The sequence below is a fragment of the Carcharhinus amblyrhynchos genome, chromosome 7 (assembly GCF_965287045.1).
Source record: "Carcharhinus amblyrhynchos chromosome 7, sCarAmb.v2.hapA, whole genome shotgun sequence".
Classification (NCBI taxonomy): Eukaryota; Metazoa; Chordata; class Chondrichthyes; order Carcharhiniformes; family Carcharhinidae; genus Carcharhinus; species Carcharhinus amblyrhynchos.
In genome coordinates this window covers 49391045-49417769 of record NC_137330.1, presented here as the reverse complement: position 1 = coordinate 49417769, position 26725 = coordinate 49391045, and the positions used below count along the sequence as shown (strand labels likewise).

The following is a 26725-nucleotide window of genomic DNA, read 5'->3' as shown; positions in this document are numbered from 1 at the left end:
GTTTGGCAAATCTATTGGAGTTTTGTTTTTGAAGATATGACTTGTAGAAATGATGTGGAGCAGGTGAATATGGTGTATTTTGTATTTTCAGAAGATTGTTGATAACATTCCAAGCAATAACTTGGTTAGTAAGCAAAATTGGAGCACATGGGGTTAGGGGTAATACACTGACATGGATTGAGAAATGGTTAATGGGCAAAAAAACAGTAGGAATAAAGATCATTTTTGGGTTTGCAGGCTGTGACTAGTGGGTTACCACAAGTATCAGTGCTTAGTCCCCAATATCCACAATCTATCAGTGATTAGGATGTGGTGACCACATAATATTTCCAAGATTGCTGATGACCCAAAACTAAATGGAAAAGTGAATTGGAGGATGCAAAGTGGCTTCAAGAAGACTTGGACAGGCTTAATGAGTCAGCAAGGACATGGCAGAAAGACTATAATGTAAAAAAAAATGAAGTTAACTTTGGGAAAAACAGGCAGAGTATTTCTTAAATCATGAGAAACTGGAAAGTGTTGATGCCCAAAGGGATCTAGGCATTATTCATGAGTCACTAATTTGCAGATGCAGCAAGCAATTAGGAAAGCAAATGGTATGTTGGCCTTTTATCAGAGGATTTAAGTACAGAAGAGGTCTTGCTGCAGTTGTATAGAGCCTGGGTGAGGCCACATCTAAAGAACTGTACAGCTTCAGCCCCCTTTTTTATCTTGAGGAAGAATATACTTGCCATAAAGGGAGTGCATCAAAAGTTCCCTGGACTGATTTCTGGGATAATGACATTGTCCTGAGGAGATTGGGCCTGTATTCTCTACAGCTTGGAATGAGATGTCATAATTTTGTATGCTTGAAAAAATATTGTAGAGCTCAAGGGTAGATGCAAGGATGAGGTTTCTCTGGCTAGAGAGTCCAGACCAAAGAACGCAGTCTCAGTATGAAGGGCAGGCCATTTAGGATTGAGGTTGGGAGGAATTTATTCATTGAGGGTGATGAATCTTTGTAATTTTCTACTCCAGGGGCTGGAGAAGGTCAGTCATTGAATGTTTTCAAGACTGAGATCAACAGATTTCTAGAAATAGTTAACAAGGGACATGGAGTATTGTGGGAAAATAGCATTGTGGTAGAAACTCACCCATGATCTGGCTGGGTGATGGAGCAAGGTTGAGGGACCAAATGGCTGACTCCTAATTCCTACATTACTGTCTCCACTGTTCATTATCTGCAAGGCACAAGTTAGGAGTGTGATGAGTAATCTCCATTGGCCTGGATGAGTATAACTCCAACAACACTTAAGCTCAACACCATCCAGGATAAAGCAACCTGCTAATTGACAGCCCATCTTCCACTACCATTGATGCACAGTGGCTGCAGTGTGTGCCATCTACAAAATATATACTGTAAAAACTCGCCAAGCCTTCAACTACATCTAAACCTGTGAGCTGTACCACCTGGATGGACAACAGCAGCAGATGCATAGGACACAGCCACTTGGAAGTTCCCCTTCAAACCCCACACCACCCTGATTGGGAACTATTGCCATTCTTTCATCATTGCTTGATCAGAATCCTGGAGGTTGGTCTCAAGCAGCATTATGGCTGTACCTAATGTCATATGGACTGCCAAGAAGGCAGCTCATCTCCATCTTCTCAATGGAATTGGGATGGGTAACAATTGCTCACCTAGCCAGCAATGCCCACCTCTCTCAGAAGAAACCTTTTTAAAAGGTTGAGATGTTTAGGATAATCAATGGGAATAGTAATTTTCTCCAGTGGGACGTGCAGAACCTGAGGGTATAACCCCAGAACAGCTTAGCTCTAGTTTTAAGGTAACATCAAAAAAACACCTCTTCCCCAGAAGGGTAGTGCAAATCTGAAGATCTTGAGGTAGGTCAGTTAAAGTTCGAGATTGATACATTTTTGTTTGGCAAGGGTTTTAAGGATTTTTGGGTTGCTAGAGTTGATACAAATCAGCCATTATGAATGCTCTGACAGGTTTGAGGGAATGAATGGTTTTCTTCTGTTCCGTTACTGAGGATGAATACAGTGTGAACTTTATTTTTTAATTGCTGACCAACATGGGCTTCCAGTTGTTACACCTCAACTTTAATTATTCCTGTAAACTCTTCCAGCGTGTAAAGATGTCTGTGCTTCTCAACTCTGACCTCCCATATTTTAATTGCTGTGGTGTTGGTGGCCTTGCCTTCAGCTGCTAAGACACCTAGCTCTGGAATTGCACTCCCCACTCCAGAAATCCTGTGTCTCTGTCCTCTTTCCTCATTTTTTAAGGCACTCCTTAAAATCTACCTCTTTGACCAAGTGTTTGGTCATCTGCTACAATGTCTTTTTGGATGACGATGTCAGATTTTGTTTTGGAATTTTCTTGTGAAGCACCTTGGGTGTTCTACCATGATAAAGATGCTGAGTAATTACAAATTGTTGTTTAGAGATGTACAGTCCATGTTGCATAGTTTTCTTTTACTAACCAGATATTTGCATAATCCAATGAAGAAAAAGGAGGAAGATATTTGTAAAAATTGCCATTTACCTGGATAGGTGGAATATAAATAAAATACATGGTTATAAAACCAAGTGTATTTCTTTTGGGGAAATACTATGGTGACTCTAACACTGAGTTTATCTCTATCAATTTCTAACAGATGGAGTTGATGGGAAACAAGCTCGGCGGACTAGCTCCAGCACTCCACTTGGCGAACTTTTTGACCATGGTTTAGACAGCTGGGCGTGTATATTTTTTGTAGTCACTGTCTACTCCATCTTTGGACGTGGGGAGGCAGGTGTCAGTGTTCTTACCCTTTTCTTCATTCTGTGGGTGGTGCTGTTTTCCTTCATACTTTCACACTGGGAGAAGTACAATACAGGAGTCCTTTTCCTTCCTTGGGGATATGACATTAGTCAAGTGGTAAGTGACTTTAAAAATAAAAATACCTTGATTTATGGAATAGTTTGTTATTGTGAAACTCAGTACTTCACACTCTGAAAACTTTTGATGTGCAGTGATTGTATGATACAAACATAACTCTTATCTGCTATCTGCATGTGTTTAGCTGTCATTTGAAGTGCATTGATTTTTTGATAAACTGCCACACTTTGCTGGATATCCAGCAGAAAAGTGATACTGTAATCTGGGTGTTCATCTTTGTTCTTGGTTGAATATTTGTGAATGTGGCTAGTAGTTAACAATTTTAGAATTTTATGCAAGTAATTATTAATAATGAAGTTTAAGATAGGGATTTTCTTGGAAAAGTTTGATATTTCATTGAATTATAAAATGGTTGCAGCATTAAAGACTCTTTGATTTTGCAGAGCCAGCAAGGACTCAATCTAGCAAGTCCTGCTCTTTTGTTTGTTCCCTCTAACCCTGCAAGTTTCTTTCACTTAAGTACTTACCTAATTCTCTTCCAAAGGCCAAAAGTGAATCTACCTCCATCACACCTTCAGCCAATGCATTTCAGATCACATACACTGTTCTATCCATCTTTGTATAACTATGTATGCTGCAGAAACTGATCATTTGGCATAACTGGTCTAAGCTGGCACTTACATTCTATACAAGCTTCCACCTACTTTACTTCACCTAACCCTCAGTGTATCCTTCTAATCCATTCTTATGTGATTATCTAGCCACTCTTTAAATGTATCTTTACTATTGGCTTCAACTACTCATTGTAACATGTTACACGTTCTTATCATACTTTGAGTGAAGTGGTTTCTTCTGAATTCACTGTTGTATTTATTTTTATTTGTATTTATTACCTTTTTCATTTTTTTTGCTAGTTTGGGTGCCTCCCACAAGTGAAAATATTTTTTGAACTATCTCCATCAGAATGCCAGCTGGTTCAGCTTTACCTGATTAATACATTTTCTTTGTTCTGGTGTTATCCTTGTGATCACATTCACAATATTGCAGTAGTTAGATGTTTTTATAATATGGAGATTAGCTGTGCACAGTACTCCAAGTGTGGTCTAACCAAGCTTCTAAACAATTTTAACATTGTTTCTTTGCTTTTCACTCTTCAAGCCTCTACCTTTGTAAATTGCTTTTCGTTTGGAGTGTTAGGAACTGGCATTGCTACTTTGTGATTTTGTGCACCTGTAACTCCTGAAATCTCTTGCTCCTTGAACCTGTTTAGATACTTATTTTTCAATATGTGTGTGGCCTTCTTGATCTTCCTAACCAAATGCACCACTGCAGACCTGGCATGTTGAAATCCATTTTCTAAATTTCCATTCTGTAAGCTTATTATTGAATTCTTGTATTTTGTCACATTCTTGTGTTAGCTACACCTCCCAATTTGGTGCCTTCTGCAAATTTTGAAATTGTTTCTAATTTTTGGAGGCTAAATCATTGTAAATTGTGAACAACCAAGATTCCATCACTTCCATCAAGATTCCATCAAGAGGTTATTGCAGAAGGTCAGGGGACATGGAGTTGGGGGTAGGGTGTTAGCGTGGATAGAGGATTGGTTGTCAAATAGGAGGCAGAGTGGGGGTCAATGGGTGCTATTCGGATTGGCGGTTGGTGACTAGTGGGGTGCCCCAGGGGTCGGTGCTGGGGCCTCAGCTATTTACCATTTATATAGATGATCTGGAGGAGGGAACTGAGTGCAGGGTGTCAAAATTTGCTGATGACACCAAGATTGGGGGAAAGGCAAATTGTGTGGAGGGTGCGGAGAGTCTGCAGAAGGATCTAGATAGGCTGGGCGAATGGGCCAGGAAATGGCAAATGGAATTTAATGTTGGCAAGTGCGAGGTGGTCCACTTTGGTAGGAAGGACTATTACTTACGTGGCGAAAAACTGCAGCAGGCGACGGTGCAGAGGGACCTCGGGGTCCTTGTGCATGAGTCGCAAAAACCCAGCTTGCAGGTGCAGCAGGTGGTCAGGAAGGCGAATGGGATGCTGGCCTTCATAGCGAGGGGGATTGAATATAAAAGTAGAGAGGTCTTGCTGCAGCTGTATAGGGCATTGGTGAGGCCGCAGCTGGAGTACTGTGTGCAGTTTTGGGCGCCGCACCTGCGCAAGGATATTTTGGCCCTGGAGGGAGTGCAGAGGAGGTTTACTAGGCTGATACCGGAGTTGAGGGGATTGAGCTATGAGGAGAGGCTGAATAAACTAGGCTTGTACTCGTTAGAGTTTAGAAGAATGAGGGGAGATCTCATTGAGACGTATAAGATGATGAATGGGATGGATAGGATAGAGGTGGAGAGACTCTTCCCGCTCAAAAAAGACAGTAGGACTAGGGGGCACAGCCTCAAGATAAAGGGGAGGCGGTTTAGAACGGAGTTGAGGAGGAACTTCTTCACTCAAAGGGTGGTGAATCTCTGGAATTCTCTGCCCGTTGAGGTGGTGGAGGCTGCCTCGCTAAATATTTTTAAGACACGGGTTGATGGGTTCTTAATAAGAGAGGGGATTAAGGGTTATGGGGAGAGGGCGGGAAAGTGGAACTGAGCAGCGACAGATCAGCCATGATCTTATTGAATGGCGGGGCAGGCTCGAAGGGCTAGATGGCCTACTCCTCCTATTTCTTATCTTACGTTCTTACGTTCTTACGTTCTTACGTTCTTACGTTCTTACGTTCTTACGTTCTTACGTTCTTACGTTCTTACGTTCTTGATCCCTGTGTAGCATTGTTAGCTGGCTTGATCAGCTACCCTTAACCCCTGCCTTCAGTTTGAAACTGTCCAGAATTTGGAGTACTTTTGAGGCAAACTCAGAATTTTCTGCCTATGTCCCTCTGACTCTTGCTTCAGGATTTAGTGCAAGTGCAGGTTGACTCTTTCAAAAAAAAGTAAACTTTATATTTGTGGACTGTTAACTGTCTTCATTATGATTGATTCCTAGACTTTTAATAACTTTAAGACTCATCATATTTCAGCCCATATGATTTGTTCCAACCTTTAATTTGCTCTGGGAAAAACAAACTAAAACGGCTTGATTGAAGCTTTTCATTTCTTGGTTGGCTGTCCTCAATGGCTGCCTGGATAGCTAAATGACAAGTGCTGCACAACACTTCAAACTTCATTAAACTATGCATATTGAAAGGTGAAGTTCTTACCAGAGATTGTTATATCTCTGAGTGAGGCATTTTTTTCAGTCAGCAGTGACTACTCTTGTTCACCTACAAAGTCCAAGCCACTAAAATCACTGATCCCTGTTTACCTCCGGCTTATTTCCTCAAATTCCAAACAAGTGATCTTTAGGTTTGATAATGTTGCTGAAAACAGATAATCATAATGAGACGTTGAACTTGAAAGGCACTGTGCGTGGGTTCACCCATATTCTTAGAGTTCAGTAAAAATCAAAGCTGTTTCTAAAAAAAGTCACTGTTCTTGTCAAAATTAAAGACCAAACTGCAATGCCTCAAATATTAGTTCATAAAATTGTTGAAAAATGCAAAGATGCACTTCAATTCTCTGCTGTAATCCTTATGTCTACAACGTGGAAAGTGTGTAAGACTTTTATACGCTCAAGATGCAATTTGAGTATGTCAATTAATGGTATTTTCGTTTTGATTACCTTGTTGAATGGGCAATTCCATTTGAAAATGTTTATACAACAAATTAATTGGCTGAGACTTGCCAATTTCTCACTACAGCAGTAGTTAAGGTGACCGTTTACAAAATGTCGTCTTGATAAAGCATGTTAAATTTGATAATGAAATGATTTGGGCGTTATAAATCACTCTCAACCGCTCAAAAATACAAACCATTACAGAAAAACAGCTCACAAAGCCTAAAAAAGCTTATACACTTCTTAATTCTTTTCCAGACCATTTCAGTTGTGTACATCATAACTGCCATAGTTGGTGTTGAAGCTTGGTATGGACCCATCTTCCTTAATTTCCAGTACAGAGATCTCTTCAGTGTCATGATTCTGGGTATGTAGCTTTAGTTAAATATGGTAAGAGTTATTTGTATGAAAACAGTATTAAAAATTTATAAAGCATGATGAAAACACTTAGGTTTGGCCTCTGCTTCAAATAGAATGTAGATTTCTAACAAATACAGAGCTAATGATTTTGATCTCAGTCCTGCTCTTGAAGGACAGTAAGTTGTATTCCTTCAGTTTGAGCAGTAGAAGGTTACTACCTTGTCCTTCTGACTGTGGAATGGTGCCTAGATCTGTCAAATGAGTGTTTAAGCAAAATAACAAAATTATATTGTGCATTAAAGTCTCTTTATTGAAATGCTCAGCCTGTCCGACAGCATCTATGGTGAGAGAAGCAGTTGACATTAAAGGTTAATGACCTTTCATCAGATTAAACAGGAGCAGCATAGAATTGCCTAGAGCAACTTCTGGATATCCATGTTTTCCATACATTTGTGGACTCCAGAGGTTGCTGTTGGCTTATGAAGAGTAAGGATACTGACAGCTGACAATGTAGCTGTCAATATCACGACAAAATCCAGGCCTTTAAATTTTCTAGTTTTGGATTGGCCAAACTCTTTGGACCATGTAAACGTATGACATGGAACGTCATGAACCACTTATGATGCCTGAGCACAAGTACTGAAGCATTGTTCCCATCTTAAACATACCATTTTTCTTTATTAGGTGATTTGTATGTGAAGATTTTCTCAGCCTGCAATTGTAAATTTATTGTAAAATAGGCCAGTTAGTTTAATGGACATATTCTGCTGCTTATGTATTGAAAGTTACTTATTCTATTTTCTAGGTTGTGCCTTTATTGTCACATTTCCTGTGAGTTTGTATAACGTTTTCAGGTAAGTATCTGCTTTTGATTAATTAAAAGTTGTTCCATATTTGTAAAGTTCTGTCAGTGTTAATGTTATAATTTGAATATTTTATAAAAATTTAAGTATTTTTAAAAGCTAATGGATGATGCTGTGAAACTCCCTGCTCAGTGAAGCAATTGAGGCTACCTCATTGAATACTTCTAAGGCAAGGATAGATAAATCTTTGAACAGTAAAGGAATTGAGGGTTATGATGAGTGAGTGGATAAGTGAAGCTGAGTCCATGAGAAGATCAGCCTTGATCTTATTGAATGGCAGAGCAGGCTCGGGGGGCCAGATGGCCTACTACTCCTAGTCCTTACGTTATGCTTTGAATAACCTCACTGAATACTTGCTGTCATTAACCTTAATCACAAATTTTGGTCTGTATCAGTCTCATTTATTTATTCTGTTCTTATATTCTTTGACATTAATTTGGAGATATAATATCCAGTATGCTTGCCTGTTAAGGAGGTCTGAAATTCTAAATGTTATTGATGTTGGCTATGATGATTGGGTGATCTATTGCATCTGTAATCCTTAGGCTAAGTTAAGTGCATACAAGGAAAGGAATATTTTGGAAACTGAAGTTTTGTAATATGTCCTAAAACTTTGGTAGGGTAGTATCATTTTTGGGGTCTTTTGAGCTCAAGGTTTGCATGTTTGTGGTGGTGTGTGCTGTACTGCATGATAAAAGCATTCTGTTATAAACATAGCAATATAAATATTTTGGTCTAGGAAATTTTGAGTAACTTGGATAGAGTTTGACTACTTTGATTATCTGTGCTTTCCTTAATTCCTAGAGCATATAGGTCTAACACTCTGAAGCACCATTCCTTTTATGAAGCAATGCTGCCATTCATCTCACCAATATTGCTTTTTGGTCTCTGCACATTCTGGGTCTGTACATCACCATATGATGTTATAGAGAAACATCCACGAATAGTATACTTTTTGGTTGGCACAGCATTTTCTAATATTACGGTAAGATCCAATCATACAAATTATTTGTAGGGTTTCTTGTGGTTAATAGGAAGATGGCGTGCTTGTTACTTTTAAGCTAAGTGCTGAGAGATGAATGAAAAGAGGCACTGCTGTAGTAGCAGTTGCTCAATGTAGAGCATTCAGTGGCACTATATTTTGTAAGATCACTGGACATTAAGGGGAAATAAATCCTCAGGAACTTGTATTTGCTAAATAGCATGCTAAAGAAAATTATTATTCATCATTACTTATGTATTTGCAGCATGGTTGTCAGTGGCAGCAACCCATCTAAAGATGTTGTTATTTATAGACCTATTCATGTGTGAATGTTTATCATTTGTTTGTCATCAATTAAGTGCTAATTGGATAAATCTTTGAGGTTTTTCTCAACAATGTTAACTTTCTGCTCCAGGCTGTGCTGCCCTCCTATTTGAGATTAAAAATCATTATATCAAGTATTGCCTGAAAGTTGCAGGACTAATGCCAACCATTTTATCAGTGAGATTTCTCTAAATTTCCTTGTTACCTCAATTAGTTTCCAATTGAGGATAATCCAAGTACTAATGCAGTGAACATCAGAACTTGTTAGTGAACTTGTTGGTTTACACTTTTTTGAGGGGTTGGGAGCTCGTGTAATTTAAATAAATGTAACATTCATGCAGCAGTGTGCAGTTTCAAACACTAAATATAATCTGGATGGACTTTCAGAATGTTGTTCTGTATCCAGTAGGTGTGGCTGTCTTTAGATTGGTTAATTTGTGTAAATGGAGATTTGTTTACCATTATCTAACCATCTTTACCAATTGACACATGTTGGATATTAACTACACGAGCACTTTGGGTAATCTTGAATGTTTATACAAAATTGTTGGATGCTTTTTTTAATGAGCAGGAAATTCTCATTTTTCACTGTTTCTGCAATAAAAATTGTGACAGTTTCCAGAAAATCTTCCCCAATAAAGTGGCAAAAGACAAGATTGACCAGTGATCATTTCAACAATTAGGTTCATGATTATCTTTTAAAAGGCATTGACCACAACGGCAATTTACATTAAGAACACTGGGATTTATCATATTCTATATAATGTTTGAATTTATGACTAGAAGTGAAGGTGAACCACAACTTGTCTTTTAAAACTGTTTAATTTAGATCAGTTTGTTCTTTTTATGAACCTCCAGTTAGAATACATGCAAGCTCCTGAGTAACCGTTTTTTGCCACATCATGAAAGAAGTTCGACAACAAATTATACATTAGCACCTGTTGCTTATCCTCAAATGCAGCTAGCAGTACTTAAGTTTTGAGTAATGAAACAGCATGTAGATGGGAGTTTATTGGCAAATTAAGATTATTGAGGCTATAAAGGCAGTTAATATATCACAGTAATTCAGTATTAAATTTCTTGTTAAGATCAATGTTTAAGATTGATATTCATTGGTAACTTGAGGTTAGATTTTTTTTTAGATGACTGACAAATGTAGGACAACTAGTTGATGTACAATTGACAGCAAATGATTTTTCAATCATTTTCAATTTGAACTACGTCATGTGATCCTTTGCTGTTGTCACTCAGTATGACATTAAAACCATGAATCTCATTAATATACCTAATCTACTTGGGGCTTCATGTTTAATTGTGGCAGTGCACATGGAATCATGTGGTATCCTTCATTGAAGTTGCTTCACTTTTTAAAATCTATAATGCTTTAGCTTTACTTAAGTCATGCTAGAAATTTGCAATCTTGGTATATAACTATAGCATGAAATGTCTATTAGTGGTAGGGCTGCCAACTGTGAATGTATTCCTGGAAGTTTCTTCATCTTTCTTCCCCATGCTCCAGCCACTTGTTCAGCTAGTGCATCCATCCCTGTGATGTACTGCCTTCCTATGCTAATTGGAAAGCAAAAAGACCCATTACCCAATTGAAACTCAACTATCAGCCAACAAGACATTTTTTCACTCTTTTCTATATATCTGTTAAAGAGAAATGGTCAAAGAAAATGACAAAAGGCCATTTTTTTAATGCCCTGATTTTTCTCCAGGCTTCAGCAGTGATCTGGAGACTTGAGGCTGATCCTGGAGTTGGCAACAGTGTAGAATGGCCTCATTATCACACAGTAGATATTGCATATATTTCAGTTATTGTCCCCAAGAAGCGGCAGTCAATGTTGGATTGCATCTCTAATACCCACTTATCTGTGCTAAAATTCTTAAGTGTTTGTCTCACCCAACCTTCCAAATTCAGGCTGGGTGAGATTTACACTATGCAGCCTGTTTCCCCCCTCCAGCACTGAGTGAAGGAGGAAATACCCCCTTTTTTGTTATGGCACTAATTGTTGGGGGGCATGTCAAGGAGTCTCTTGTGCTTTGCAGTTTGGGGGCCATTCTGGGTCTTTAAAATAGTTATGCTGAAGTTAGGAATAGTTTTATCCCTTCTTGCTGTTAGTGCAACTGGCAAAGCCAGTTCCCAGTGCAATTATCCAGGAATGTTCCCTGGGAACTTGCAATTGGGATTCCCCAGCATGTCTTTGGGGTACCCCCTGCACCTGCACCCCCCCCCCCCCCCCCCCCAACCAATTTTCCCTACTCTTGCTGCCATAATCTAAACGAAAATGGCATTGATGCAGTGTGTTCATCTGCATAACTTTTGAGGCACAATCATGCCTCTGTATTCAAATATAGTAGATGATTTAAGCACAAATTCCCACATGGTGCAAAACACCATAAGTAAAAGAAACGTTCTTATTGAATAAGCTTAGAACTTGGCTCCTTCATTAGGAAGGTTCCCTGTCCATTTGTTTTGAAGTACTGGTGATTTTTTTTTTGGATTATGAAGAAGCGCTCTTGTCCTTTACTTGTATAAATGTAAGTAATTGCTTGTTTTTTTTTTCCTACTCTGCAGTGTAAGCTCATAGTTTGCCAAATGAGTAACACCCGTTGCCAGCCCCTCAGTTGGCTTCTCCTACCCTTGGCTGCTGGCATGATATTTGTGATCTCGGGTATCCTACAAGACAAAGAATATCATCTCCTTATTGTTTTGACAACAATAATAACCCTTGCCCATATTCACTATGGAGTATGTGTGGTGAGTAGGTTGTGTATTTTGCCACTTTATAAAATTTCTAGTTATGCAGTAGTTAAGTAATTGCCTTTAATTGTAGCTCATAGGACACAGTAGCTTTAAAAGGAAATACTATTGAGAGACAAAGTTTAAAAACCTGTCTACTGACAATGATTGGTAATTTTCATTTTAATGTTAGAATTAGATTAGAATTTTAGGTGCTGGATAGCTGTGAATTTGCATACACTTCTGGAGCTTAAAGTGGTGAATCGGAGATGCTGGTGTTGGACTGGGGTAAACACAGTCAGAAGTCTCTCAACACTAGGTTAAAGTCCAACAGGTTTATTTAGTAGCAAAAGCCACTAGCTTTCAGAGTGCTGCCCCTTATCAGGTGAGTGGTTCAGTAAGAACGTTTGTTTCTTTTATGGTGTTTTGCACTCTGGGAATTTGTGCTTAATCACCTGCTGTATTTGTATTTAGAATCCCATTCACCTGATGAAGGGGCAGCACTCCAAAAGCTAGTGGCTTTTACTACCAAATAAACCTGTTGGACTTTAACCTGGTGTTGTGAGACTTCTTGCTTAGAAAGTGGCCCAGAATGATGGGATAAGCATGGTCTCTTTGCTGCTGTTTTGGTGTTGTTTCTGATTTAACCTCTTCATTACTGAGAAGATTTATGCCAGTTTAATTGGGTATATTTTCACTGCAATGTTGCTTCGTGTTGGTTGTTTGAGCTTTTTGTCTTTGAGCCAGGCAAATTTTTAAAATGTCTTGAGCATTAAAGTGATTTCTATAGTTGTGCTTTTGTTCTTGTGCCTGAGTTTTGTCTCTATCTCGATTCTTGTGATCGCAGCAGCCATCTATTCTAATGAATTAGAGAAAACATACACTTATCTCTGGGGAAACATACCTTTCAAACTGGTGAACTAACAAACAATGAGGGTGCAGCACTATTGTGACAAAAGGGAGACTGATGAGGGAAACATTCCAGCCATGAGTGACCAAACATTGAGTTAATTGCTCAGCATGGATGAATGTGTAAATAGCTCTAGGCAGTTTCAGAACAGTTTGTAATGAAAGCAAAATACTGCAAATATCCTGTCCCCTTTTCGATTGAAAATGGAAGCAGGAATTAAGTGTCATTTTCTAGGAACTGAAAAATATCATTTTTTAAACTTGAGTGCAGTATTCTCATTTTGTCCTACACAGGTGAATCAGCTGAGCAAACATTTTAACATTTACGTCTTCTCACTGAAGAAACTGAATACAGAATGACTAGAGGAGGAACAGAAAATTGGCTTGCAGGCTTCTGAAGTATTGTAAATGACCACCCCAGCAGCCTGCAAATGCTTCAACCATCACTGCAAACTGTCCACTATCACCATCACCAACAATAGAAAACAGAAGATTCAGATGCTCCCTCTAAGTATTAAAATATTGTTTTATAAGAGATTGACTGACTGATAAAGGTTTAATTCAATTAAGTATGTAAATATACATTAACGGTGCACAAGCAAAGATTGTGCGTATTTGGCTGGCACTGGATTTTTTTCTTTGGTGTGATACTCCTTTCAGTAAAGTTCTATTATACCATTGGAGTCTTCAATAAAGTAGACGGTAACTTGTATCCAAGAAGACAGGCGAAGACATATTTCAGCAGGCTTTCATTTTACAGATTCATCACCTAATCCTTGGGCAATGTGATTGTTTTTGCACTTTACTTATTGGAGTTCTGTCCACATCTTTATTGCAACGTGTTCTGAAAGACAATTCCACCTCACTTTTAACACTGGAGACTGAATGTTCACTTGCCTTTATAAGCCCAATTGAGCAAAACTGCTGATATTGGAAATTGCAGGTTTTCAAAAAGCTGGAATTATAATGGAGCCTAGAATGTAGGAGTTTGCCACAGTCCTTATTAAAAGCATGTATTTAAAAGTTTTTTTTAATGAGTAAGTTATAACATTTATGAAGAGAATTGAATGAAAATGTAAAGTAATTTTTAAATAGTCGATTATCAAACAAATCAAAACCTCAAATTGCTGTTTTCATTTTTTGTTTCAAATATTCAGTTTTGTGGTGGTGAATGCATGCTGATTTTCTACTAGAAATAGTTTTCTTCAATGGAGGATTGTGCTTGAATGAAGAGTATACTAAAAGCCTCAGCAAGGTATACTTGGAAAGAACAAGCATGACTCGCAGTAATTGTGTTTAGTTTACAAAACACGGCTCACAAAACCAGAGGTTTTGTGCTTAAACTCTGTTTAGGAAAGGCAATGAATATATTGTGTATTTTCGTATTTTGGCAATTACTGTCAGTCGGGGAATGGGTGAAATGTTTGAACAGATGCGCTTCATGGTGTAAGAACTCATATTCTTAATCCAATTTGATGGCTCCTTGTGTGTTTAAGTACAATTTTGTCAGTGGTCTCTTTTCCATAGAGGTATTGTATCTCTTGGTGAAGCTTGTCATAATAAAACATTGCAATATCCATTTTCTTATTACATCATTGTAATTTCTGTTCAAAATGTAATTTGGACCAGTAGAATAATATCAGTTATAATATTTTGTTTATTGTCTCATACTAATCACTTTAAATTGAAACTGGAATCAGTTCAAAACAATTCACTGGCCCAAATTAATTATCATGAAGATAAAAATTTAAATACATTATATCTTCCATATGATGCTTGCAAATCTGCATAGTGCATCAATTTAATTCATAATTCAAAGTTGTTGTGTAGTTGCATACCGTAATTATCAATATTTTGTCTCCAAACATGAAACTACTGATTAAACTATTGTGCTAACATTATGACAACATTAAACCCTTTTTTGTTTGACTATTTTACCTGCATGTGCAAAATAGGAAAATTTGAACTCCTTTTGTGCATTATCTACCTTTTGCAGGCTTAGACAAATCATGTTTTTCATATAGTTTAATATTTCACCTTTCGTTCACATGTTTATTTCTGATATTCTATACTAATGTCAGTATTCTTAGGGATGAGTACTCAAGGTTCAGCTTTGGTGTCATTACATCAGTTTGAAGCTGAACTTCAGATCATAAGTAAATAAGTGTTTAATTTGACCAAACCACGTGTTTCAAAGCCCACTTATGGTTGTATTCAGTGTTCAAAGGAGTCTATGACAAATAGTTTGACGGTCAACTCGACTATATCTTTGAAAAGTGTAATTCTATTCAATGATCATTTTTCTTAATCTTCAGCTTTGGTCCATTGCATGTAATTTATTCATTGTTGAGCTTGTAGAATGAACTCATAGAAGCAACTATTCAGAGTGCATTGTTTTAAATTGCAGACAGTGATCTAGCTGTGGTTTGGGAACTGTTTCTTGCCTGTATACATAGATGTGGGATGCAACATCTTTGTAGGAAGCTTTTGGTATATAATTTGAAGAGAAGCTGTTAGAAATGAACACAGTACTAAAAACACACAGGTTTTGTACCAGATCCCATAATGTCTGATTATTTATGGCTTCAAGCATCACTGAGTAATTCATACAAAAAGTAACTTGCTACTCTCAGAATTACTATCTCTTTTATTAGAGATGCCATTGTTTGCTATGATAAGGTTACTATCATCTAGCTGCTTTACAGTCTTTCATTTTCTTCTCTAGCTTCCATCTTCATTGCAGAAGTGAGATTTTGTCCTGTGGAACATAGCTTAATAATTGTTTGATGTGAAGATTGTTGTGTGAACAATATCAAATCCCAACTAGCTATTGTTTTGAACAAGAATATGCAGGATACCATTTCTATTCTCTATGTTGCTTAAAAATGGAATTGAAGGAATCCTTGCTTAAGGAGGTTATTTGAAATTACACTAGGTTCATGCTATTAGAGGAACATTATAAACTGACTTGAAAAATACAAAATTACTGGACAATGTGCCTATTCTTTTGTAAATGGGTTCTTCTGTTGGGTACTGTAGTCATGTTAAATTATGAGTGACAGGAGATGTTCACAGAGCGTGTGTGTCTCTAGGTATCACAGGATTTTGCTATACTTTTAAGTTGAGTAACTTGCGAAAAGTACGATTTTTTTCCTAAGTTATAAGCTTAAAATGAAATTCAGTTAACCCGGTGTTCTGTGGAGTAAATGGTGAACATCCTTGCACTCTCTAAGGTAATGTGGAACTGACCTTTTGCTTATTTAAAAAGGTAAATTTAGTATTGAATGTTTCCCCAATGCATTGCAAATTAGTCTATTTTTCTAAGATATTTTGCGGGTGCCAATTTTTTTCCTCCCAGCACCGCAATGTTCTTTGGCCCTTTTTTTGTTTTTAAGTTATGAAATATATAATGCAAAGATACAGAACAGCTTATTGACCCTTGTCTTTTTTCAGCAGTAGCATTCTAAATTTTCTAGAAAACTTCAAATGTTGGATATGAATGGCTGATGGTCAATTTTTGACTTTGTTTACATCCCCCTCTATTGGCACAATTGGTTCAACTGTTATTTAGCACTGAGGTCTATGAACATCTTTATATGTAATTATGAAATGCATGCAGTGACTTTTGCCTTTTTGCGGTTTAAGGTGCAAGATTGTTTCCATATCAGTACCAGAGGTCCTGTACAGCCAGAATGGTAAATTATTTCCATACCATACTTTAGTCTTTCTATAATATTGATCCTTGACATATATACTGGATTCTGAAATACTTCTTGAGCATGACATTCCAGTGTACTATATAAAGTTCAATTTGCGCACTGATTTTGAAGTGTTATTTGAAGAATTTAACTATATATTGAGATCTGCTTTCTATCTTTTGAAAGCAGATTTTACTCATGTAGGTAATGGAACATTTTGCTGCTCACTTAATACTGACATTTTAAACGTGTGGATAATTGTTTAACTGGTTTAATTATTTATGTGAATGCTTTGTAATTCAGATAAGCCTGATTGCAGCTAAAGACTGAGGCTGTGCTCCATTTTGTCTCTTTTCACTCCCACAATGTTTTAAGTTTACAATTGTTTAGTCTGAAACACAGGAGTATGAAAAGACAAGATGCACATGCTAATATATAAAACTTGGATGATAATTAAAAAACAGTTCGACTCATCGACTTGAAATCATTATTCCATAACGTCATCACTAACAATTTCTGATTAATGAGGCTGAGATTAATATTTTCCCAAGGTATAATATTAAGGAAAATCCTCAAGGTGCTCAGTTATGAATTTCCTGAAAATCCAAAATGCTACAATATTTGAAATCTGCACTTCCCAGTTTTTCTGGATAAAATGAGTTTTGTGAAGGCATTTCACAATATAGTGCATAATTTAAACAATTTTATATTTGACAACCCCTTCTGTTAAAGTGAAAAGTTAAAGGTGAAATTTATTAACTGGTTACAACTTAATCTTGATGCTATTTTCCAGTTGTTTAGTAAGCAGTGAATATCCATTTTGTCTGAATAAATTTAGATTTGTTGATTTGTCAATCTTAGATACTTTAACCCCTTTGTGACTTGTACTATTTTTCACTCAAAGGCTTTCAATTAGGTTGCATTGATTAGTTTGCCATGCAACCATGAAATTGCTATGGTTTGCAGATCTCTTATTTTTAATGAAGATTAAGATAAATTTGCTAAACACAAGGTTTAATTTTAAATCTATTGCCAAACTTTACATTCCTAATTGGCATACATTTGCTCTGTCACAATTATTTGTAATGTTATTGTCACTTTGATTCTTAATCTCCAGTTATTAACTGATTTAATTATTTGCATACATATCGGAGAGTTCCAAGTAACCTGAATTTTGCAGGTAGCCTTGATATAAAGAATGTTTGTTTAAATATAGTTAATTGGCAGGGCATTTTACCTTGCATAGAATGCTAGCTCTAAAGCAAAGAACGTAACTTTGAGAAGAATGGGATTTGGACAGAAAAAATGCACAGGGATGTCTTAATGCTGTAAAAAATCAGTAACAAAAATTGTCTTAATTTTTTTTAAATTAACTGGTATTTGTTGAGAGTCTCCATGTTTTACTCCAGTGTAGAGGTCTTATTGATTAGGGAACAATGAGAGGAAAAGCACTATTTGCAAATAAGATCGAGCAAGTATCACTTTGCTGAATGAGGGGAAAAAACGCACAAGAGGAAAAGGTGGCTAACTGCTACTCTTGTAAATTAGGGGCTCCTGAAGGAGGGATATCTGCTTTTTAAAACTAGTCAGTTTATTCTTGAGCAAGAAGTTTTTTGTCAATGCAAGGTTTGCTCTCAGAGCCTTGAATCATATTTTCAGTGAGTTCAGCCAATCTTGTTGCAATATTAATCCATTTTTAATTGGCTTATCATAGTGCATATTTGTAATCATCATTCATCAGCCTTGAGAATTTTGAAAGAGCCAAGATTGCACTTCCAAAATGATGTGGTCATGGTGACGATAAATTGGCAGTAGATTAAGTGACTGGTGTTAATTATCTTATTGTAATGGGACCATGTCAAATCGAGATGCAACTGAGGAACTAAATCATTGTATTCAATTAATTAAAATTGTTTGAATATGTGCAGTTCATTTGATTCCACTCCTAATTGCCAATTCGAGACTATGCTTGTATAACATCTCTCAACCTGCTTAATTAAATATTGTTTCACAAGAATTGAATGTCTGATTTGCCTTTGTCCCTGACATCATAATTTTTATGAAGAACAAGTTATTAAGGAAACCCTTGCTGCCTTTGCTTGAACTACCCATTCTACCTCGTTAGCATTTATTAGCAATAGAATAACAACAGAGTGACTAATATAGGTCTAGCTGGTACTATCTTAAGATCATTACTATTACAATGTTCTCTTCTGGAGATCATTATTTGTAACAAAAATAATATCTAAACCAGAAAGCATACAGTGTAAACTGCATGCACTTATTTGTAAACAATGTATGTAGATAATGAGGAACCTGTACAAATTTGATACTGTAAACTAAGTGTATGCTGACCCAGACATGTATCGCATGACGCGGTACCTTGGTGGTACACATTCTATAGCTCATTGAATTCAGTGTTGAGCATTGTCAAGAAATAAGGCATTATTTTGTTACACATTTGTCAAAGTTTTGTATTCTACAATTAGTGCATTTGTGCTTAAAATTTGATGTACTTGTAATTCAAAAATCAATAGAGCAAAATAGGATACCAAGTCCATTGATTTTTGCAGATCTTTGGTACATTAATTTCTTGATAGTTGTCCTTTTTATTTTTGTTTTCAAGTCATTAAAGAAACACATGATGTTTGGTTTCTCCATGAAGTAATGATCTACCTTGTAATAAGGAATTCACAGTACTGTTGCCTACAGCCAACCTATCATGTTCCCATTGCATAGGTATGGCTTATTTGAAAATGTTTGAGGTCATTCAGCTTTTGTCACATATAGAAATATGACGACGTTCTTCCTGAATATTTTCCATATGCCGTCCGTTCAAAACTGTCTTCAGTTAGTTGCATTTCTTCCACTTTGCTAACCTGCCTCATTTCAAACTGATTTTGGCTGAGAACTTCACATTGCAGACAGAATATGTTACATCCAGTGGTCATTGTGCACTGCTTTAGCAGAAGTAAAGTTCATCTCTGTAGAATCCCACTCCCCTGTCAGGAAAAAAATGTATGCTGTTGAATAAGGTCTATAGTAGCTTTATTTTAATTTGTAAAATTCTACTATACTATTTATTTATTGTAAAGACTAATTTTGTGAACGTTTAATAAAGCTGAAAAACAATCGCATTTGATTTGCCTTTTCTCTCATAGGATACTGTAATGTGATTTCCTGAATGTAGCTGAAGTTATGCCAAGTATATATCACACTTCATTAAAAGTATCTGTCATACAAATCATTGTCCTTGTTCCTTAACTGCGAAATGTATTAAAAGGGTAATGTCGTCGTCTTGGAATAAAATCCTGAAAGCTTATGATTAAACTCAAAACAAAAACAAAATTTGCCAACATGTTAATTGTTACTGTAACTTGAGCTTGGATTTGTAATATACTAGATCATAGATGAACCCAAAGTTTTTCCTTTTTATTTTATGCAACTGGCCATGATTGTACTGTAAATTCCTACTTTTTCATTATCATCCCTCTCATGGAAGAACAGACTTATCTTCCTGCTGAAATGATTTGGTGATGGCTTAGTCAAGTCGAACGGTTTCGTTAAGGGGAAGTCGTGTCTGACAAATTTACTGGAGTTCTATGAGGATGTGTCCAGGGCGGTGGATAGAGGAGAGCAGGTGGATGTGGTCTGTCTTGATTTTCAGAAGGTGTTTGACAAGGTACCTCGCAAGAGGTTATTGCAGAAGGTCAGGGGACATGGAGTTGGGGGTAGGGTGTTAGCGTGGATAGAGGACTGGTTGTCAAATAGGAGGCAGAGAGTGGGGGTCAATGGGTGCTATTCGGATTGGCGGTTGGTGACTAGTGGAGTGCCCCGGGGTCGGTGCTGGGGCCTCAGCTATTTACCATTTATATAGATGATCTGGAGGAGGGAACCGAGTGTATGGTGTCAAAATTTGCTGATGACACCAAGATTGGTGGAACGGCAAATTGCGCGGAGGGTGTGGAGAGTCTACAGAAGGATCTAGATAGGCTGGGCGAATGGGCCAGGAACTGGCAAATGGAATTTAATGTTGGCAAGTGCGAGGTGGTCCACTTTGGTAGGAATAATGGTAGGAAGGACCATTACTTACGTGGTGAAAAACTGCAGCAGGCGACGGTGCAGAGGGACCTCAGGGTCCTTGTGCATGAGTCGCAAAAACCCGGCTTGCAGGTGGTGAGGAAGGCGAATGGGATGCTGGCCTTCATAGCGAGGGGGATTGAATATAAAAGTAGGGAGGTCTTGCTGCGGCTATATAGGGCATTGGTGAGGCCGCAGCTGGAGTACTGTGTGCAGTTTTGGTTGCCGTACTTACGCAAGGATATTTTGGCCTTGGAGGGAGTGCAGAGGAGGTTTACTAGGCTGATGCCAGAGTTGAGGGGGTTGAGCTATGAGGAGAGGCTGAATAAACTAGGCTTGTACTCGTTAGAGTTTAGAAGAATGAGGGGAGATCTCATTGAGACATATAAGATGATGAAGGGGATGGATAGGATAGAGGTGGAGAGACTCCTCCCGCTCAGAAAGGACAGTAGGACTAGGGGGCACAGCCTCAAGATAAAGGGGGGGGGGGGGGGGCGGTTTAGAACGGAGTTGAGGAAGAACTTCTTCACTCAAAGGGTGGTGAATCTCTCGCATTCTCTGCCCGTTGAAGTGGTGGAGGCTACCTTGCTAAATATTTTTAAGACGCGGGTTGATGGTTTTTTGATAAGAGGGGGATTAAGGGTTATGGGGAGAGGGTGGGAATGTGGAACTGAGCCACAACAGATCAGCCATGATCTTATTGAATGGCGGGACAGGCTCGAAGGGCTAGATGGCCTACTCCTCCTATTTCTTATGTTCTTAGTGCATCAGTGTCAAGTTAGCATTAATACGAGTCAGGTTTCTTGTAACACAATAGTCATGCTTGCAACCAAAAAATATACCAGTGGTATCCATGGCAAGCTTATGTACCTTTTGTAGTGTAAAAGGTACGAACTTAAATATGTTCCTGTAACACTGGCACTTTAGCTCCTTGAGGTTGTTTTGCCTTTCAGTGAGATCATGTCTAATCTATGACTTAATCCCAAATGCCCACATTTTTCCCATATACTTTAGCAACTTTGGATAACAAATTACCAAGTCAACAACAATTGCCATTTGTGGTAGAATTTCAAACTTCTAGAATCTAGAAGTGCAATAATTTATAATAAAGGATGTGATGATGGTAGAATTGAGTAGAGTCAATACAAATTTCTGAAAGAAAAATTATTTTTGATAAAGCTAGTCTTTTTGAGGGCATTACTCAAGGAAAGATGAGGGGTAACCAGTCAATGTGGTTTATTTGGACTTTCAGGGGGCTTTATGCTTCAAAGCAAGAGGTTAGTAAGCCTTGGAGCATGTGGGATTGGGGCCATAAAGTCACATCCATTGAGGATTTGTTATCAGACGGAATTGGAAGGATAGTTGGATCATTCTCAGGCTGTGACGAGTGGGTAAAGCAAAAAAAAATCAGTTTCTTCCCCAACTGTTCAATCTATTTCAATGATTTAGATGTGGAGACCAAATAAAATATTTCCAAGTTTGATGGCAAAACTTGATGGAGATGTAAATTGCGAAGAGTATGCAAAGAGGTTTTAAGGGCATTTAGACTAGTTGACTGAGTAGGCAAGAATGTGGCTGATATGACCACAACATAATTGCTGAGCAAACCAACTCTTGGAAGGAAACTTGTCTTATGGGCTTTGTGTGTTAAGATGAGCATAGTACAGACCTCAGCAGAAAAGTCCTGAAATACTTAGGATTTAAAAAATATTAAATGAAAAGGGTTATTTAAAAAAGAAAATGTAAGCACACAAGATTGCAGATATACAGTTAGTCTTCCAAAACATTCCCCCCAAAAGACTCCCTACTTTGGCAGACCCTGCCCCCCCCCCCCAAGTAAACAGCCTCCAGGCAACACTCAGATGTTTATAAAAAATCCTCTCGTATTACCCAAAGGAGAACTGCAGCTGTTTTAATAAAGGCTCATCACATGACTTTTCAAACTCTGTTCCACTTTGTGGAAATCTAAGAAACTAGACTACTTTTCACAGCCCAAAATGTTTGTCTGACTGGATGTCTAATTCAAACTTCACCTCCCAGCTCAGAGCTGTTCTCCTAGTTTTCTCTACACAAATAACAAATTGTCTCAACACTTCCTCTTAGAGTGGCCAATAACCAGGGAGCATTGACCTTGAGGTAAGGAGATTGAGGGGATTTGAGGAAAAGTTTCTTGACCCCAAGGATAGCCTAAATTTGGAATTCTCTGCCTGAAAGAGTGATAGTGGTGGGAACCCTTACAATGTTTAAGAAGCATTTAGATGAGAGCTTACAAGGTTATTGATCAAGTGCTGGAAAATGGGATTAGAATAAATGTTTTAACAGCCAATGCAGATATGATGGGCCAAAGGGCCCCTCTCTGTGCTGTAAAGCTCTGACATATATCCTTTAATATTTTTCCATTGTCCTCAGCATTTCTTTGAAAATAAAAATCCTTTGTTTCTATTTTGTTTTTACTTTTAGGTCAACAGAAAGCAAAATACTCTCGTCTGTTTTCCCGTAGAGTTGAGAGAAGATGCTGTAAGATGCAAAATGTTTCTTATCACTTCTAGACTCCTTTTTGATATTCAATAGTTGGAAATAAAACAAGGTCCATATGTATCTCCTGATGCAAATTTCTAAACCTAGTTTATTGACTTGTAAATCACTTGACCAGGAAAGTCTTACTATAAATGCATTTATCTCATCTATACTTTTCTCTGTTTGGAACAGTTCAGTCTCCATTTAATTTCTCAATTTAATTAAATTATTTCAAGAAATGCACATCCTCCTTGCCCAAGACTATTTTTTAAAAAAAAAACATTTTCACACCTGTCTGCGGGGGGGGAAAAAAAATTGCCATAATTTCAAAAAGCTGGTGTCATTCTCTCAACCCATTTCATAACTTAACACATTTACATATATAAACAAAACATTAGACTATAGTGTATGTGTGTCAACGACAAAAATATACACAAGTCTGTTGTAAAAATAGAATTAATTCCCATTCTTTTCCCAAGGTACAAATTCTTCTGATGTAACTCATGACAATACACCTGCATTTAAATTCTCTTGTCCAACCACACACACTTTGTAAATTGGTTGCAAAAACAAACACCAAAACAACCTGGCATTTTTCAAAATCTCTCCAGAAATGTCAAAGCATTGTTGGCAATATATATAACCCTGAAGAATTGTTTGAAACTTTAAAATGCTGCAAATCTAGCACCAAACTTGGTCCCTTTCTCTAGAATATTTCATCTGATGTATGTTCAAACTAAAAATATCCTATTGACTTCTCAATTGGCAGTTCATCTTTTGCAGCCATACAATACCACTAGCGTCAATAGCTAACTTAAATTGCTTTGTATAATTTGGGTCCTGATTGAAAGCTGTACTAACAACTACGCATTCTAACTGTTGAATGCATTCTGATATTCTTGTGTCTGTTGGAATTTTGTTAACAATCCAGTCAGTGGAGTTACTGCACTGCTGAAATTCAGCACCAGTTTCCAATAAAAGCCATTTTATTTCACAAAACTCCCTTTTTTTTTTGTGGGTACTGGTAATTCCAGAATAACTGCCTGCTTCTTGTGATGCCACTTGACTATATCTAACACTGTGACCTAAATGGGGAACCTCCCACTTTTGATGAATACTACCAAGCTATTGATTTATAAACAGCATGACTTATCTGTGTGGAAGCAAGTCATCCTTGGCTTCAAGGGATTGCCCAAGAAGTCATTGCTAAATTGTTATTGGTTCTCAAAGCTTTCTCAGTATTGATATCAAATTGATTGGTCTGTACTTGCTGAGTTAACACACTTCTTTACATCTGAATTGAACAAGGGTGTAACATGTAATTCTCCAGTCATCCCTGAAGCTAAAGAGGATTGGAAGCTACCACTGCAAATTCCACCCTTCTCCCTCAGCATCCTTGGACACGTTCATTTGGTCCTGCTGATTTATTTAATGTCATCAATGTTTAGCCCATGTGGAATCTCAGCTAATTACTTCAATACGGCTACCAGCATCTTTCTTGGTAAAGATAGATTGAAAGTGCTAATTTAGCCTTACCCTCTTTATTCCATGTATCCATTCTTCTCACTTACTATTTATATGAAGACTTTTGGATTTCCTTAGCTGCCAGTTTCTTCCATACTCACTTTGTCTGTCTGAATTCCGTTTTCATATTCCCTCTGAACTTTTTCTTTTTGTTTTTTTTTTCTTGATATCCTATTGTTTACCTGACATCTGTCACGTGCCCCTTTTCAGCACTATCTTGCTCTTTATTGCTCATTATTCAGGGAGTTTTGGTCATACCCAAACCAACCCCTTTAAAGACCTATTGTTCAGTTAGTTTTACCTGTCAATCTTTGATTCCAATTTACTTGGCACAGATCTGTTCTCATTCCACTAAAATTAGCTGACCTCCAATCAATTATTTATTTTTACTCTAGATAGCTGTACGTGCTTTCCCTGGCTAACCAAAATTTTATACTTCAATCACTGTTCCCTAAAAGTTCCTAACCAAACCTTGAGTGTGGTAGAACTAGAAGGAGAGATGATTTGTGATTTCAGAAGGAAATTGGATGGACGTTCAGGGGCATGAGACTGACTAGATTATTCTAGAAAGCTGGCATGGACTTGGGCTGAATGGTCTCATTCTGATTCAATGGTGATCTAGTGGTTAGAATTCAGTGCATTCATCAGCATGGCCTGGGTTTGATTCCTGGTTAAGTAAATCTCCATTCAGGATTTACTTCCTGATTGAAAAAAGGAAACTGCAGAAAGAGATGGGTAGATATAGGTTGCAATGTGCTAACTAATAGATGGTGACGTAAAGGGCAGAATTTTTAGGGTGATGGATAGGAGATTTAGAGGTGAGTTGAGGGGAAAAACCTTTTTTCACCCAGAATGTGAATACAACCTGGAAATCTGTCTGAAAGGGTGATAGGGCATTTAAGGTGAGCACTTGAAACACCTTGGCCTACAAAATTATGGACCATCTGCTGGAAAATTGGATTAGAATAGATAGCCTCTTTATAGTCACTGCAGATACAGACCACTGGGTATCTTTCTTTACTGTGAAACTTTGACACAATGAATGAGGGACTTGAATCTAAAACCTTCTGGCTTAGAACCAAGAGTGTGACTTCTAAGGCCATGCCTCATGTAGTACAAAAGCCACAGTAGCATTAAAGACTCTGATCATGTATTGCTAGTTATAAAACTTAAAGAATTGTGTAATGGTGAAGTTATTGCCTTATACCATTTCACATGACTTCTGATGAAAACTACTGTCTGGTATGTATAAAGCAAAACCAAAGTTATGTAGACTTTCTATTATAGAAGTTTAGAAGTTTATAGTGCTAACTAGAGGCCTTTTGTTCTGTTTAAAAAGATAGGTAAATATTTTAAGTTTATAGGTGGCTTTTGTAATTGGATGAATTAAGGGGTTGAGATTATGAGGGAGGGTCAGATCAAACCTGGGATGGTATATAATGTCTCATGTTGAGAATTCACTGTACCTACACCTGACCAAGGGACAGTGTTCCTGGGACGTGAGCCCGAGCGGCGGCCGTCTCCTAGCAACCGGCGTCGCCTAGCGACGGTGGTTTCTTGGCAACCAGCGGTCTCCAGGCGACGGCAGCTACCACCCGCCCAGGCTCCCCACTCCGGCGCTGGCCCCCGGTTCAAGGACACGGTCCCGCTGAAGCCCCCCGCTCGCCGCCCACCATGTCCGACCCACTCGTACCCAAGGTCGAGGAGGAGAAAGTCCTCAGCGTGAATTCGGATGTTCCCGAGGAGAGGATCGCCGCCCGCCGGCTGCGGATCGCCGAGCGGCTGGTGGAGAAGAAACGGTGAGAGCGGCGAGGCGAGGCCGGCAGCTCCCTGGGTACCGGGACTGAGCTGGCCCGCTCCGATCTGTCCTTCCATCCCCATCCCCACCCCCTCCCCCCGCCTTCGCACTGCTTAGGAAGTTACTGGCCCCGTTCGCTCACTGAAACTTTCTCCAGTTCGCACTTTCAGCCTCACAAACAAAATAATAAAAAATCTAAACCCGCGAAGGCAGCTCCTGCTGGTTTCACTGATATGAATTTCCAGCCCCTTTCAGAGCATTAGGAAACGGGAGAACCATTAACCTTGCACACCCTGTCAGTTTTAACACATTTTAAAATATAAATAAATTCCAGTTCAGTTAAATTCAACGCAGAAATCCCCCAAACACCAGCAGGCATCGGTAATTAAGGTAAG

General features: G+C 38.1%; 2 protein-coding genes across 2 annotated transcripts in view; both read left to right on the top strand.

The window, feature by feature from the left end:
* selenoi (selenoprotein I) overlaps window positions 1-15172 on the top strand; it is a 55889-nt gene extending 40717 nt beyond the window's left edge. The window contains exons 5-10 of the mRNA XM_080192251.1: window positions 2658-2920; window positions 6788-6896; window positions 7695-7743; window positions 8557-8737; window positions 11640-11822; window positions 13008-15172. Coding sequence (XP_080048377.1) covers window positions 2658-2920; window positions 6788-6896; window positions 7695-7743; window positions 8557-8737; window positions 11640-11822; window positions 13008-13073 — 851 coding nt within the window. The 3' untranslated portion in view covers window positions 13074-15172. The remainder of the gene's footprint in view (window positions 1-2657; window positions 2921-6787; window positions 6897-7694; window positions 7744-8556; window positions 8738-11639; window positions 11823-13007) is intronic.
* An 11034-nt stretch (window positions 15173-26206) lies between these two features.
* Window positions 26207-26725, top strand: part of drc1 (dynein regulatory complex subunit 1 homolog (Chlamydomonas)) — a 56138-nt gene continuing 55619 nt past the window's right edge. The window contains exon 1 of the mRNA XM_080192250.1: window positions 26207-26331. Coding sequence (XP_080048376.1) covers window positions 26207-26331 — 125 coding nt within the window. The remainder of the gene's footprint in view (window positions 26332-26725) is intronic.